At 43.3% G+C, this 15,422-nt stretch overlaps 1 protein-coding gene across 1 annotated transcript in view; it reads left to right on the forward strand.

The window, feature by feature from the left end:
• LOC116942839 (homeobox protein CDX-1-like) overlaps positions 1–13,801 on the forward strand; it is a 42,683-nt gene extending 28,882 nt beyond the window's left edge. The window contains exons 2-3 of the mRNA XM_032955193.2: positions 12,025–12,170; positions 13,121–13,801. Coding sequence (XP_032811084.1) covers positions 12,025–12,170; positions 13,121–13,321 — 347 coding nt within the window. The 3' untranslated portion in view covers positions 13,322–13,801. The remainder of the gene's footprint in view (positions 1–12,024; positions 12,171–13,120) is intronic.
• The last annotated feature ends 1,621 nt before the right edge of the window (positions 13,802–15,422 follow it).

Raw genomic sequence — 15,422 nt, forward strand, 5'->3', positions numbered from 1 at the left:
GGTCTCCCCTAGGTCGACTCCAGCCTCAGTCGAGCGCCCGGTTCGGTGTGGAAACATTGCCGCTGGGGAGACAAAGGCGGCCGGGCGTGGTAATTGGCCACCCTCCCCCTATGTGCACCGGGCTGGCCTTCATAGGCGCTGCTCGCTAGCAGCAACTTGCCCCAACAGCCTGTTGGAATGCTATCTGGGGGGACTTTGTCTTGGTTGGACTCAGGGTTAGAGTGTTCGTGGTGGCTGTGTCACCATCGCTCGGCCAAGATCAAGAGTGATGTGTCTCAGTGGAGTTAGCATTCAAAAGGAGAATAATAATTTACGGGGTTTTATTTTTTTTAGTAAATTCATGCTTTATTGCATCTCACAACGCCATACAATTAATTTACAATCACAATCACATTCATGGATGCATTCGATTCATAGCAATTATTACAGCTACTACTACGACTACAGTATTCAGTGAATGAAAACCTCAGAAAATAAAAGTGAGTCAGCAAATCAAGAAATGGTTAAAATATAAACATTTAAACAACAACAACAACAAAGTGATAACAACAGAATCTGCTGATGCATTTTCGCCCTTGATGTACTATGCCAGCGTCCTTCACTCATTGTCAGAGGAGGAGGGGGGCCTGCCACTTTCGCCGGCCGGTAAGGCCTCATCAGCAGTGTAAGGCCCGGCCACACATTTTAAACCATTGTTGGGTTTGACAGCACCACGATGATAATGATGGGGGTGGGGGGGGGTGTCACCGTTTGCGTTTTGTTTCTGGATCCCGCACTAAAGGCCACCAGGGAGCCCCCAGTGCCCCGCGGGACTTGCGACGAAGAAGACCGCTCGGAACGCATTCTCAAAGGGCCTCAACATCGCGCCTCATCCGAATCATTCCCATGCACGGCTGCCGTAGACGGGGTTCCTTTCTGGCATAGGGGGGGGGGGGGGGAACTCGGCGAAGGGCAGCTGCCCCTGTGCGGCGCAATAATAATAATGCCAATTTGTGTGTAAGTTGCATGTTGAACTTCTTTCGCACCGTACGCAGCCAAACCGTGCTGTGTATGCATGCAATGAAGAAGACTTGGGCAAGGGTTCTCCGTCGCGGAGAGGATGGTTCACAGTGAGATGTTGGGGTTCGTACACGAGGAAGGTTCGTAATGGTGTCACCGATCACCTGAGCTCGATCACCCGGTCACGGCTAACATCAGCCACATCTGGAGGGAGGGAGGCCTCGATTTAAAAGTCAAATGGAAAGCGTTCGGCACGCAGGCGTTCGCGAGCGAAGGTGTGCGCTAACCAGTCCGCCACCGCTCCCCGCACACATGTGCACGCACACACACGCGCGTGCACACACACACACGCGCGTGCACACACACACACGCATGCATACACACACACACGCTGCCTGCTGTTCGTGCGCAGCGGGTACCTCGTCCCTAAGATGATTTACGCCTTCCCCCGTTTCACGTCGTTTCGCAAAATACGTCGACACTTTATTAATGCCACGACTCCGATTTGCGACGGGATAGCGGCGAGTGGTTTGGGGCCGTCCATTGAGGGCGCACGCAAAAAAAAATCTATCAAAACTTGACCCCCTCTCCACCTTCCTTGTAGGCACGTGGACTTTTAACACCACCACCACCCGCCCCCCGAATCCTATAGAACGGCCGATATTTAATCCACGCAGAAACGATCAAGGATTATTAATAATCTTGAACGTGTTTAAGCAAACAGATAGTCCACACCGCCGGACTATCTAACTCATTTGATGTAGACAAATAATTATCGAGGCTTCACCACCCCCCCCGTACATTGTCAGTAGACCCCCCCATACGCAAGTTACGCATTTGGGTTAACCCCCCCCGCTTACCCCTCCATGCGTACGCACTATATGTATGGCCCCGTTAGGAGTTGCTGTATGTGTATAGAATCGTTAGTAGAGTAGGCATGACGGTGTGCACAGTCATTGTAACTGTTCACGCAGTCCCAGGGAAGAGCTACAGTCTGTGTGTCGTAGTGTATAGTGTAGTAGTGTATAGTGTAGTAGTGTATAGTGTAGTAGTGTATAGTGTAGTAGTGTATAGTGTAGTAGTGTATAGTGTAGTGTATAGTGTAGTAGTGTATAGTGTAGTAGTGTATAGTGTGGTAGTGTATAGTGTAGTGTATAGTGTAGCAGTGTATAGTGTAGTGTATAGTGTATTAGTGTATAGTGTAGTGTATAGTGTAGTAGTGTATAGTGTAGTGTACAGTGTAGTGTATAGTGTAGTAGTGTATAGTGTAGTAGTGTATAGTGTAGTAGTGTATAGTGTAATAGTGTATAGTGTAGTAGTGTATAGTGTAGTAGTGTATAGTGTAGTAGTGTATTGTGTAGTAGTGTATAGTGTAGTGTATAGTGTAGTAGTGTATAGTGTAGTAGTGTATTGTGTAGTAGTGTATAGTGTAGTGTATAGTGTATAGTATAGTAGTGTAGTAGTGTATAGTGTAGTGTATCGTGTAGTGTATAGTGTAGTAGTGTATAGTGTAGTGTATAGTGTAGTGTATCGTGTAGTGAATAGTGTAGTAGTGTATAGTGTAGTAGTGTAAAGTGTAGAGGTGTATAGTGTAGTAGTGTATAGTGTGGTAGTGTATAGTGTAGCGTATAGTGTAGCAGTGTATCGTGTAGTAGTGTATAGTGTAGTGTATAGTGTTGCAGTGTATAGTGTAGTGTATAGTGTAGTAGTGTATAGTGTAGTGTATAGTGTAGTAGTGTATAGTGTAGTAGTGTAGTGTATAGTGTAGTAGTGTATAGTGTATTCGTGTATAGTCTAGTAGTGTATAGTGTAGTAGTGTATAATGTAATGTATAGTGTAGTAGTGTATCGTGTAGTGTATCGTGTAGTAGTGTATAGTGTAGTAGTGTATAGTGTGATAGTGTATGGTGTAGTGTATTGTGTAGTAGTGTATAGTGTAGAAGTGTATAGTGTAGTGTATAGTGTAGTAGTTTATAGTCTAGTAGTGTATAGTGTAGTAGTGTATATTGTAGTAGTGTATAGTGTAGTGTATAGTGTAGTAGTGTATAGTGTAGTAGTGTATAGTGTGGTAGTGTATAGTGTAGTGTATAGTGTAGCAGTGTATAGTGTAGTGTATAGTGTATTAGTGTATAGTGTAGTGTATAGTGTAGTAGTGTATAGTGTAGTGTACAGTGTAGTGTATAGTGTAGTAGTGTATAGTGTAGTAGTGTATAGTGTAGTAGTGTATAGTGTAGTAAGTAGTGTATAGTGTAGTAGTGTATAGTGTAGTAGTGTATAGTGTAGTAGTGTATTGTGTAGTAGTGTATAGTGTAGTGTATAGTGTAGTAGTGTATAGTGTAGTAGTGTATTGTGTAGTAGTGTATAGTGTAGTGTATAGTGTATAGTATAGTAGTGTAGTAGTGTATAGTGTAGTGTATCGTGTAGTGTATAGTGTAGTAGTGTATAGTGTAGTGTATAGTGTAGTGTATCGTGTAGTGAATAGTGTAGTAGTGTATAGTGTAGTAGTGTAAAGTGTAGAGGTGTATAGTGTAGTAGTGTATAGTGTGGTAGTGTATAGTGTAGCGTATAGTGTAGCAGTGTATCGTGTAGTAGTGTATAGTGTAGTGTATAGTGTTGCAGTGTATAGTGTAGTGTATAGTGTAGTAGTGTATAGTGTAGTGTATAGTGTAGTAGTGTATAGTGTAGTAGTGTAGTGTATAGTGTAGTAGTGTATAGTGTATTCGTGTATAGTCTAGTAGTGTATAGTGTAGTAGTGTATAATGTAATGTATAGTGTAGTAGTGTATCGTGTAGTGTATCGTGTAGTAGTGTATAGTGTAGTAGTGTATAGTGTGATAGTGTATGGTGTAGTGTATTGTGTAGTAGTGTATAGTGTAGAAGTGTATAGTGTAGTGTATAGTGTAGTAGTTTATAGTCTAGTAGTGTATAGTGTAGTAGTGTAAAGTGTAGTAGTGTATAGTGTTTTAGTATAAAGTGTAGTGTATAGTGTAGTAGTGTATATTGTAGTATTGTATTGTGGAGTGTATAGTGTAGTAGTGTATAGTGTAGTGTACAGTGTAGTAGTGTATATTGTAGTAGTGTATAGTGTAGTGTATAGTGTAGTAGTGTATAGTGTAGTGTATAGTGTAGTCGTGTATAGTATAGTAGTGTATAGTGTAGTAGTGTATAGTGTAGTAGTGTTTAGTGTAGTAGTGTATCGTGTAGTGTAGTAGTGTATAGTGTAGTGTATCGTGTAGTGTATAGTTTAGTAGTGTATCGTGTAGTGTATTGTGTAGTAGTGTATAGTGTAGTGTATAATATCGTAGTGTATAGTGTAGTAGTGTATTGTGTAGTAGTGTATAGGGTAGTAGTGTATAGTGTAGTGCATAGTGTAGTAGTGTATCGTGTAGTAGTGTATAGTGTAATGTATAGTGTAGTCGTGTATCGTGTAGTAGTGTATAGTATAGTGTGTAGTCTAGTAGTGTATAGTGTAGTGTATAGTGTATAATGTAGTAGTGTATAGTGTAGTGTATAGTGTAGTGTATAGTGTAGTAGTGTATAGTGTAGTAGTGTATAGTGTAGTAGTGTATAGTGTAGTAGTGTATAGTGTAGTAGTATATCGTATAGTAGTGTATAGTGTAGTGTATTGTGTAGTAGTGTAATAGTGTATAGTGTAGTAGTGTATAGTGTAGTGTATAGTGTAGTAGTTTATAGTGTAGTAGTGTATAGTGTAGTAGTGTATAGTGTAGTAGTGTATTGTGTACTAGTGTATAGTGTAGTAGTGTATCGTGTAGTGTATAGTGTTTTAGTGTATAGTGTAGTAGTGTATATTGTAGTAGTGTATAGTGTAGTATATAGTGTAGTAGTGTATAGTGTAGTGTATAGTGTAGTGTATAGTGTAGTCGTGCATAGTATAGTAGTGTATAGTGTAGTCGTGCATAGTATAGTAGTGTAGCAGTGTATAGTGTAGTAGTGTATAGTGTAGTAGTGTATAGTGTAGTGTACAGTGTAGCAGTGTATCGTGTAGTGTATAGTGTAGTCGTGTATAGTGTAGTAGTGTATAGTGTAGTGTATAGTGTAGTGTATAATGTAGTAGTGTATAGTGTAGTAGTGTATAGCATAGTAGTGTATAGTGTAGTGTATAGTGTAGTCGTGTATAGTGTAGTGTAGAGTGTAGTGTATAGTGTAGTGTAGTAGTGTATAGTGTAGTAGTGTATAGTGTAGTGGTGTATAGTGTAGTAGTGTATAGTGTAGTGTATGGTGTAGTGTATAGTGTAGTGTAGTAGTGTATAGTGTAGTGTATGGTGTAGTGTATAGTGTAGTGTAGTAGTGTATAGTGTAGCGGTGAAACTCTGTCGCTCGCCTGGCCTGGGAGCGCCTGGGCATTCCCCAGGAAGACCTACAGTTTGTGTATTGTAGTGTATTGTGTAGTGTATAGTAATGTATAGTGCAGTGTATAGTAATGTATAGGAGTGTAGCGTATAGTAGTGTATAGTGTAGTGTATAGTAGTGCATAGTGTAGTGTATAATGTAGTGTACAGTGTATAGTAGTGTATAGTGTAGTGTATAGTTATGTATAGTAGTGCAGTGTAAAGTAGTGTATAGTGTAGTAATGTATAGTAGTGTTTAGTTTAGTGTATAGTAATGTATATTAGTGTATAGTAGTGTGTAGTAGTGTATAGTAATGTAGTTTATAGTAATGTATATTAGTGTATAGTAGTGTAGTGTGTCGTAGTATTTAGTAATGTAATGTATAGTAGTGTAATGTATAGCAGTGTATAGTAGTGTACAGTAATGTATAGTCATGCATAGTAACGTAGTGTTTAGTAATGTAATGTATCGTAACGTAGTGTATAGTAATGTATAGTAGCGTTTAGCAATGTAGTGTGTAGTAGTGTATAGTAATGTAGTGTATAGTAATATATAGTAGTGTATGTTTGTGTAGTGTGTAGTAATGTATAGTAGTGTCGTGTGTAGTAATGTATAGTAGTGTCGTGTATAGTAGTGTATAGTAGTGTCGTGTGTAGTAATGTATAGTAATGTACAGTAATTTAGAGTGTATAGTAGTCTATAGTAGTGTTGTGTGTAGTAATGTATATTAGTATATAGTGTATAGTAGTGTAGTGTATAGTAGTGTATATTAGTGTATAGTGTATCGTAGTGTATAGTAGTGTAGTGTGTAGTAATTTATATTAGTATATAGTAGTGTAGTGTATAGTAATGTATAGTAGTGTAGTGTGTAGTAATGTATATTAGTATATAGTGTATAGTAGTGTAGTGTGTAGTAATGTATATTAGTATATAGTGTATAGTAGTCTAGTGTGTAGTAATGTATATTAGTATATAGTGTATAGTACTGTAGTGTACAGTAGTGTATAGTGTATAGTAGTGTAGTGTGTAGTAATGTATATTAGTATGTAGTGTAGTGTATGGTAGTGTATAGGTGTGTATAGTAGGCTATAGTAGTGTAGTGTGTAGTAATGTATATTATTATATAGTGTATAGTAGTGTAGTGTATAGTAGTCTGTAGTAGTGTAGTGTGTAGTAATGTATATTAGTATATAGTGTATGGTAGTGTAGTGTATAGTAGTGTATAGTAGTGTATAGTGTATCGTAGTGTGTAGTAGCGTAGTGTGTAGTAGTGTATAGTAGTGTAGTGTGTAGTAATGTATATTAGTATATAGTGTACAGTAGTGTAGTGTATAGTAGTGTATAGTAGTGTAGTGTGTAGTAATGTATAGTAGTATATAGTGTATAGTAGTTTATAGTAGTGTATATTAGTGTAGTGTGCAGTAATGTTTATTAGTATATAGTGTATAGTAGTGTAGTGTATAGTAGTGTAGTGTGTAGTAATGTTAATTAGTATATAGTGTATAGCAGTGTCTAGTGTATAGTAGGGTATAGTAGTGTAGTGTGTAGCAATGTATAATAGTATATAGTGTATAGTAGTGTAGTACATAGTAGTCTATGGTAGTGTATAGTGTATCGTAGTGTATAGTAGGGTAGTGTATAGTAATGTATATTAGTATATAGTGTATAGTACATAGTAGTCTATGGTAGTGTATAGTGTATCGTAGTGTGTAGTAGGGTAGTGTATAGTGTATAGTAGTGTAGTGTATAGCAGTGTATAGTAGTGTAGTGTATAGTAGTGTATAGAAGTATAGTGTGTAGTAATGTATATTAGTATATAGTGTATTGTAGTGTAGTGTATAGTAGTGTATAGTAGTGTATCGTAGTGTGTAGTAGTGTAGTGTGTAGTAGTGTATAGTAGTGTAGTGTGTAGTAATGTATATTAGTATATAGTGTATAGTAGTGTAGTATATAGTAGTGTATGGTAGTGTATAGTGTATAGTAGTGTATAGTAGTGTAGTGTGTAGTAATGTATATTAGTATATAGTGTATAGTAGTGTAGTGTGTAGTAGTGTATAGTAGTATAGTGTGTAGTAATGTATATTAGTATATAGTGTATAGTAGTGTAGTATATATTAGTGTATGGTAGTGTATAGTGTATAGTAGTGTATAGTAGTGTAGTGTGTAGTAATGTTATATTAGTATATAGTGTATAGTAGTGTAGTGTATAGTAGTGTATAGTGTATCGTAGTGTATAGTAGTGTAGTGTGTAGTAATTTATATTAGTATATAGTGTATAGTAGTGTAGTGTATGGTAGTGTATAGTAGTGTAGTGTGTAGTAATGCATATTAGTATATAGTGTATTGTATTGTATAGTGTATGGTAGTGTATAGTAGTGTAGTGTGTAGTAATGTATATTAGTATATAGTGTATAGTAGTGTAGTATATAGTAGTGTTTGGTAGTGTATAGTGTATCGTAGTGTATAGTAGGGTAGTGTGTAGTAATGTATATTAGTATATAGTGTATAGTAGTGTAGTGGGTAGTAATGTATATTAGTATATAGTCTATAGTAGTGTAGTGTATAGTAGTGTATAGTGTATAGTAGTGTAGTGTATAGTAGTGTAGTGTATAGTAGTATATAGTAATGTGTAGTGTATAGTAGTGTATAGAAGTGTAGTGTGTAGTAATGTATATTAGTATATACTGTATAGTAGTGTAGTGTATATTAGTGTATAGCAGTGTATAGTGTATAGTAGTGTATAGTAGTGTAGTGTGTAGTAATGTATATTAGTTTATAGTGTATAGTAGTGTAGTGTATGGTAGTGTATAGTAGTGTATAGTAGTGTGTAGTAGTGTAGTGTGTAGTAATGTATATTAGTATATACTGTATAGAAGTGTATAGTAGTGTATAGTAGTGTATAGAAGTGTAGTGTGTTGTATTGTATATTTGTATATAGTGTATAGTAGTGTAGTATATAGTATTGTATAGTGTATAGTAGTGTATAGAAGTGTAGTGTGTTGTATTGTATATTTGTATATAGTGTATAGTAGTGTAGTGTATAGTAGTGTATAGTGTATAGTAGTGTATAGTAGTGTATAGTGTATAGTAGTGTATAGTAGTGTAGTGTTTAGTAACGTATATCAGTATATGGTGTATAGTAGTGTAGTATATAGTAGTGTATAGTGTATAGTAGTGTAGTATATAGTAGTGTATATTAGTATATAGTGTATATTAGTATATAGTAGTGGATAGTAGTGTATAGTAGTGGTGTATAGTGTATCGTAGTGCTGGAGTCTGCCGCCAGGGAAGGTCTTGACTGCCCTACGCACGTCGCTGCCGGCCATGACCCTCACCAGGACCGTCAGACCGAGCGACAATCGAACGCACGAACACAGTCCCCTTTAATTGTGGCATTTTAAAAAAATAGTTTTCACACTTGCGCTGTTTGCGTCTCGTGACATGTTTGTTGTTGTTAAACCCAAGATCGCCTCTCCTCCGCGTGCGAACGCAACGCGTGGCCTCCATCAGGGTCTCTGTGCGAGTCGATGGATCTCTTTGGTGAGTCCATAGGTCTCGGTGGAGTGATTCTATGGGTCTATGTGTGAGTCTGTGGGTCTCGGTGGAGTGAGTCGATGGGTCACTGTGTGAGTCTGTGGGTCTCTTTCTGAGTCTGTGGGTTTCTGTGTGAGTCTGTGGGTTTCTGTGTGAGTCTGTGGGCCTCTGTATGATGAGTCTATGGGTCTATGTGTGAGTCTGTGGGTCTCTTTCTGAGTCTGTGGGTTTCTGTGTGAGTCTATGAGTTTCTGTTTGATGAGTCTATGGGTCTATGTGTGAGTCTCTGGGTCTCTTTCTGAGTCTGTGGGTTTCTGTGTGAGTTTGTGGGTTTCTGTGTGATGAGTCTATGGGTCTATGTGTGAGTCTGTGGGTCTCTTTCTGAGTCTGTGGGTTTCTGTGTGAGTCTATGAGTTTCTGTGTGATGAGTCTATGGGTCTATGTGTGAGTCTGTGGGTTTCCTGAGTCTGTGGGTTTCTGTGTGAGTCTGTGGGTTTCTGTGTGATGAGTCTATGGGTCTATGTGTGAGTCTGTCGGTCTCTTTCTGAGTCTGTGGGTTTCTGTATGAGTCTATTAGTTTCTGTGTGATGAGTCTATGGGTCTATGTGTGAGTCTGTGGGTCTCTTTCTGAGTCTGTGGGTTTCTGTGTGAGTCTGTGGGTTTCTGTGTGAGTCTGTGGGCCTCTGTATGATGAGTCTATGGGTCTATGTGTGAGTCTGTGGGTCTCTTTCTGAGTCTGTGGGTTTCTGTGTGAGTCTATGAGTTTCTGTTTGATGAGTCTATGGGTCTATGTGTGAGTCTCTGGGTCTCTTTCTGAGTCTGTGGGTTTCTGTGTGAGTCTGTGGGTTTCTGTGTGATGAGTCTATGGGTCTATGTGTGAGTCTGTGGGTCTCTTTCTGAGTCTGTGGGTTTCTGTGTGAGTCTATGAGTTTCTGTTTGATGAGTCTATGGGTCTATGTGTGAGTCTCTGGGTCTCTTTCTGAGTCTGTGGGTTTCTGTGTGAGTTTGTGGGTTTCTGTGTGATGAGTCTATGGGTCTATGTGTGAGTCTGTGGGTCTCTTTCTGAGTCTGTGGGTTTCTGTGTGAGTCTATGAGTTTCTGTGTGATGAGTCTATGGGTCTATGTGTGAGTCTGTGGGTTTCCTGAGTCTGTGGGTTTCTGTGTGAGTCTGTGGGTTTCTGTGTGATGAGTCTATGGGTCTATGTGTGAGTCTGTGGGTCTCTTTCTGAGTCTGTGGGTTTCTGTATGAGTCTATTAGTTTCTGTGTGATGAGTCTATGGGTCTATGTGTGAGTCTGTGGGTCTCTTTCTGAGTCTGTGGGTGTCTGTGTGAGTCTATGAGTTTCTGTGTGATGAGTCTATGGGTCTATGTGTGAGTCTGTGGGTCTCTTCTGAGTCTGTGGGTTTCTGTGTGAGTCTATGAGTTTCTGTGTGATGAGTCTATGTGTCTATGTGTGAGTCTGTGGGTCTCCTGAGTCTGTGGGTTTCTGTGTGAGTCTGTGAGTTTCTGTGTGATGAGTCTATGTGTCTATGTGTGAGTATGAGTTTCTGTGTGATGAGTCTATGGGTCTATGTGTGAGTCTCTGGGTCTCTTTCTGAGTCTGTGGGTTTCTGTGTGAGTCTGTGGGTTTCTGTGTGATGAGTCTATGGGTCTATGTGTGAGTCTGTGGGTCTCTTTCTGAGTCTGTGGGTTTCTGTGTGAGTCTGTGGGTTTCTGTGTGATGAGTCTATGGGTCTATGTGTGAGTCTGTGGGTCTCTTTCTGAGTCTGTGGGTTTCTGTGTGAGTCTATGAGTTTCTGTGTGATGAGTATATGGGTCTATGTGTGAGTCTGTGGGTCTCCTGAGTCTATGAGTTTCTGTGTGATGAGTCTATGGGTCTGATGACGTTGGGCGCGGCTGTATATCGGCGCAACGTCGCACGGTTGGCGACGTACGGTACGAAAGAAGTTCAGCACACGGACACCCCCAGTTGTTAGACGTGGTGTGAGCTCGGTCCTCGACAACAACAACAACGAACGTCGGTGCTGCCGAAGCGAGCGCTCTAGAACTTTCGCAAGGCGAGCGCGTCTGCCCCGCAGGCAGCCTCCACCGTCCTGTCCCAACGTTCACGGAACGTTGTGGTGCCACGCTACGTTGGGCAACGGTTCACGGTCACACCGTCAACAACCACACGAGCCAATTCAGCACGCGAGGCTTGTTCATAATGAAGCGATATTAGTCGTAATATCGGTGGGGAGGGGGGGGATTTTTGGTGTTAGATCGCGTAAATGTGTCGTAAAATCCACCTCCACCCGGCACGAAAAATTTCGTGAGGTTTGTTATATCGTGAACTCGAATTGTGAGTGTTGTTGAAGTAAGTCAACTAGGACAGCACACTTTAAATCACGCGATCGATCTGACTGACACCCCCCACCCCACACAGACACACACAGTCAATTGTGCATCTCTATGATAATCTCTGTCGAAGGCGTGTGTCTCCCTTGTCCTCGTGTGCATTCGGATGTGCGCCTACATGCAACCTCGACAAACTTGTCCCATACGTGGCTGCGGATTCGGACCGCAGCTCATCGTGAGAGCCTCGGTGCAGATGTGAGTCGCTCCAGCGTTACAGCGCAACGCCACTCCTGAGTTGGGGTAGTCGCGGTTCGTGCAGAAATCAGAACTTGTTATCGTTATTCAAGGTATTTATCTCGCGGCTCTCCCCTGCTGTTGTGCATTCGGAGCGACGCGCGCGATGGTTGGCACGGCGTTCAAGCCCTCGCCCGGGGAAGGTGGAGCGAAACGTCGGACATTTCGCCGAACAACACGCGACACAACCGGCACACTCATCGGATATTCGGCGTAACTTTATCACGTACATTTAGGTTTGATTTGGTGGTTAAAAAACAAAAAAAATCGGGATTTAATTTCAGCTGGAGCTGCTCATGGCTGAGCTTCGGAAAATATTTCCGTGCCCCCCCCCCCCCAAGTGGGGGCAGGGAAGGGGGCGGGGGGGGGGGAGAGCCCGGTAGGTTGGGAGTTTGAAGGACGCAGAAAACCCGGACAATTTTCCCCGGAAAAAAAAAATCCCTGATTTTAAATTAATCACCTCCCCCCACCCACCCCCACCCCCCATCACCACAACCCGTCGTTCCCCGTCGCAGGCAAAACGCGTACCAAGGACAAGTACCGCGTGGTGTACTCGGACTACCAGAGGCTGGAGCTGGAGAAGGAGTTCCAGGCGAATCGATTCATCACGATCAGGCGCAAGTCGGAGCTCGCGTCGCACCTGGGCCTCTCCGAGAGACAGGTGACGGTGACCCCCACGGGGGACTCGCTGGCCCTCCCTCCCTCCCTCGCGCACACTTACACACACACTGACACACACACTGACGCACACACTGACACACACACTGACACGCACACTGACACACACACTGACACGCACACTGACACGCGCCTCTGCATGCGCGCGCGCGCACACACAGAGGCTAACACACACAGAGGCTAACACACACAGAGGCTAACACACACAGCGGCTAACACACACAGCGGCTAACACACACAGAGGCTAACACACACAGAGGCTAACACACACAGAGGCTAACACACACAGCGGCTAACACACACAGAGGCTAACACACACAGAGGCTAACACACACAGAGGCTAACACACACAGAGGCTAACACACACAGAGGCTAACACACACAGCGGCTAACACACACAGAGGCTAACACACACAGAGGCTAACACACACAGCGGCTAACACACACAGAGGCTAACACACACAGAGGCTAACACACAGAGGCTAACACACACAGATGCTAACACACACAGAGGCTAACACACAGAGGCTAACACACACAGAGGCTAACACACACAGAGGCTAACACACACAGAGGCTAACACACACAGAGGCTAACACACAGAGGCTAACACACAGAGGCTAACACACACAGAGGCTAACACACACAGAGGCTAACACACACAGAGGCTAACACACACAGAGGCTAACACACACAGATGCTAACACACACAGAGGCTAACACACAGAGGCTAACACACACAGAGGCTAACACACACAGAGGCTAACACACACCGAGGCTAACACACACAGAGGCTAACACACACAGAGGCTAACACACACAGAGGCTAACACACACAGAGGCTAACACACACAGAGGCTAACACACACAGAGGCTAACACACACAGCGGCTAACACACACGCGTGCGCGTCTGCGTGATGTGCCCGACGCAGGTGAAGATCTGGTTCCAGAACCGACGAGCGAAGGAACGGAAAGTGAATAAGAAATTGCAGCAGCAGCAGCAACAGCAGCAGCAGCAGTCGCGCGTCTCGTCAGCCTCCCCAGAGATCTCGTCGGGCATGCCGCCTCTCAGCAGCGGCACGAACGTCGTGAGCAGCAGCAGCCTCTTATCGGGAGGGGTCCCCCTGCAGTGAGGCATCGGTGGCCCCACGCCCAGTCCACGCGGGACGTTGGCGCAACGTTGGCCTCCCAACGTTGGCCCGACGTCGTGCCCGCCAACGTTGGGCCAACGTTCGAAAACACGCGCCGACGCTGGCCCCAGCTGTTACTGGGCAAGTGGTTGCGCTGTGGGGTGTACATTGTGACCGTGGGTGAACGTGTGAAGGGCGTCTGCGTCGGAACGTGCGCGCGCCGTGCGTTTTGTGATATATTATAATGTATAAGTTGGGCGGCAATGTGTCTATGTGTCAAATCAAGATTGTCTTTGTTGTTGTTGTTGTTGTTGTTCGTGCGCGTGGTTAGTCGACCCGAAACCACCGATGGGGGGGTGGTGGAGGTGGTGGTGGTGGTGGTGTGTTCCCCGTGATCTCCTGCTAGCACCTAGCCTGGCACCGGACCTGTGGGTGACGTTGCCGTTGCTTGCAAGTCGGTTGTTGTTGTTGTTGCTGTTGTTGTTGTTGCGTGCGCGTCTGTGCGCGTGGTGGTGGTGGGGGTGGGTGGGACAGCGGCTACCGCGTTGCGCTTCGAACCAGGCCACCCGAGTTCGAGTCCCGCTCGCGGCCACCAGCACCAAGTGACGATTAACTGAATCGGTCGTGGGTCTCCCCTAGGTCGACTCAGTCTCAAATGCCTATCTGGTGCGCTGTGCGTAGTGAACATCGCCAGTGGGGGAGACAAAGGCGGCTGAGCGTGGTGCTGGTAGCCACCCCTCCCGCTCGGCCTTCGTAGGTGCTGCTCGCTAACAGCACTTGCCCCCTACAGTCAAAGTGGGATCTTTGTCTTTGCAATCGTGTGTACGCGGGCACGTGTGTGAATGTCTATGCTGGTGGTGTGTACGCGTGTTGCTATGTATTTGTCAGTGTGCACATGTGTGTTGAATCCCTCCCGGAACGGTGAACATTGAGCACAGATTTGAAGCTTTCGTGACTGCAAGGAATCCATACCCTCTCTGGTTCTTTCGGTAAAGCCACGTGGGTAGAAACAATAATTATAAATCACGACGTTTCGATGGCCACACAGGCTAATCGTTTTCCCACCTGAAGACGATTGCTTGTGTGGCGATCGAAACGTCGTGATCAATTTTTATTTTTTCTAACTTACGTGACTTTAACATTTTGATTTAAAGCTTTCGTGACTGCAGGGATTCATATTCTTGGTTCATTCGGTAAAGTCTCGTAGAAGGGAAATATTAAAATAATTAAAATATAAAACAATAAAATTCTCACGACGTTTCGACTGCAACACAAGCAATCATGATGAGGTGTGAAAACCACAGCAAGAACATTTGAAAAAACTGGCGTATTTTATTAACGTTAGCACCACGGAGAGCGATTTGGCAGTTATTCAGGTGGACGAGTCCATCTAAGTTTCGAAAAGAGGAGGGGGGAGACGAAAATAATGGATCATACACAGAGGTAAGCGGTATCAGAACTCGTCCCGGGGGCTCATCTAGGTAGACTCGGCCTTAAATTAATACCTGCTGCTGCTACTGCTGCTACTGCTGCTACTACTGTTGCTGCTACTACTACTGCTACTACTGCTGCTACTGCTGCTGCTACTGCTATTGCTGCTGCTACTACTGCTGCTACTGCTGCTGCTACAAGCTGGCATAAACATCAGCACTGGGGATACAAACTCGTTTGGTGGGTGTGTCTCTGTGTGTGTCTGATGTGTGTGTGTGTTTGTGTGTGTCTGATGTGTGTGTGTTTCTGTGTGTGTCTGGTGTGTGTGTGTGTCTGTGTGTGTGTCTGATGTGTGTCTGTGTGTTTCTGTGTGTGTCTCTGTGTGTGCCTGGTGTGTGTGTGTGTTTCTGTGTGTGTCTCTGTATGTGTGTGTCTGATGTGTGTCTGTGTGTTTTTGTGTGTGTCTCTGTGTGTGTCTGATGTATGTATGTGTGTGTTTTCCCGACCACACCGCTCGCACGTCCACAGCATCCGTGATCGCGGTGCCTGCTATCTCGTTGTCGTTGTTGGTAACGTCCGGATACTGGTAGTAAAACAACAACAACGACAACAACACAACAGCGCAGCGAAAACTGTCGTAAAAGTCGTTATCGAAGTCCAAAAAGCGACCGTT

The sequence above is a fragment of the Petromyzon marinus genome, chromosome 16 (assembly GCF_048934315.1).
Source record: "Petromyzon marinus isolate PM22_M1 ecotype Great Lakes invasive population chromosome 16, UKy_Petmar_22M1.pri1.0, whole genome shotgun sequence".
NCBI classification, from domain to species: Eukaryota; Metazoa; Chordata; class Hyperoartia; order Petromyzontiformes; family Petromyzontidae; genus Petromyzon; species Petromyzon marinus.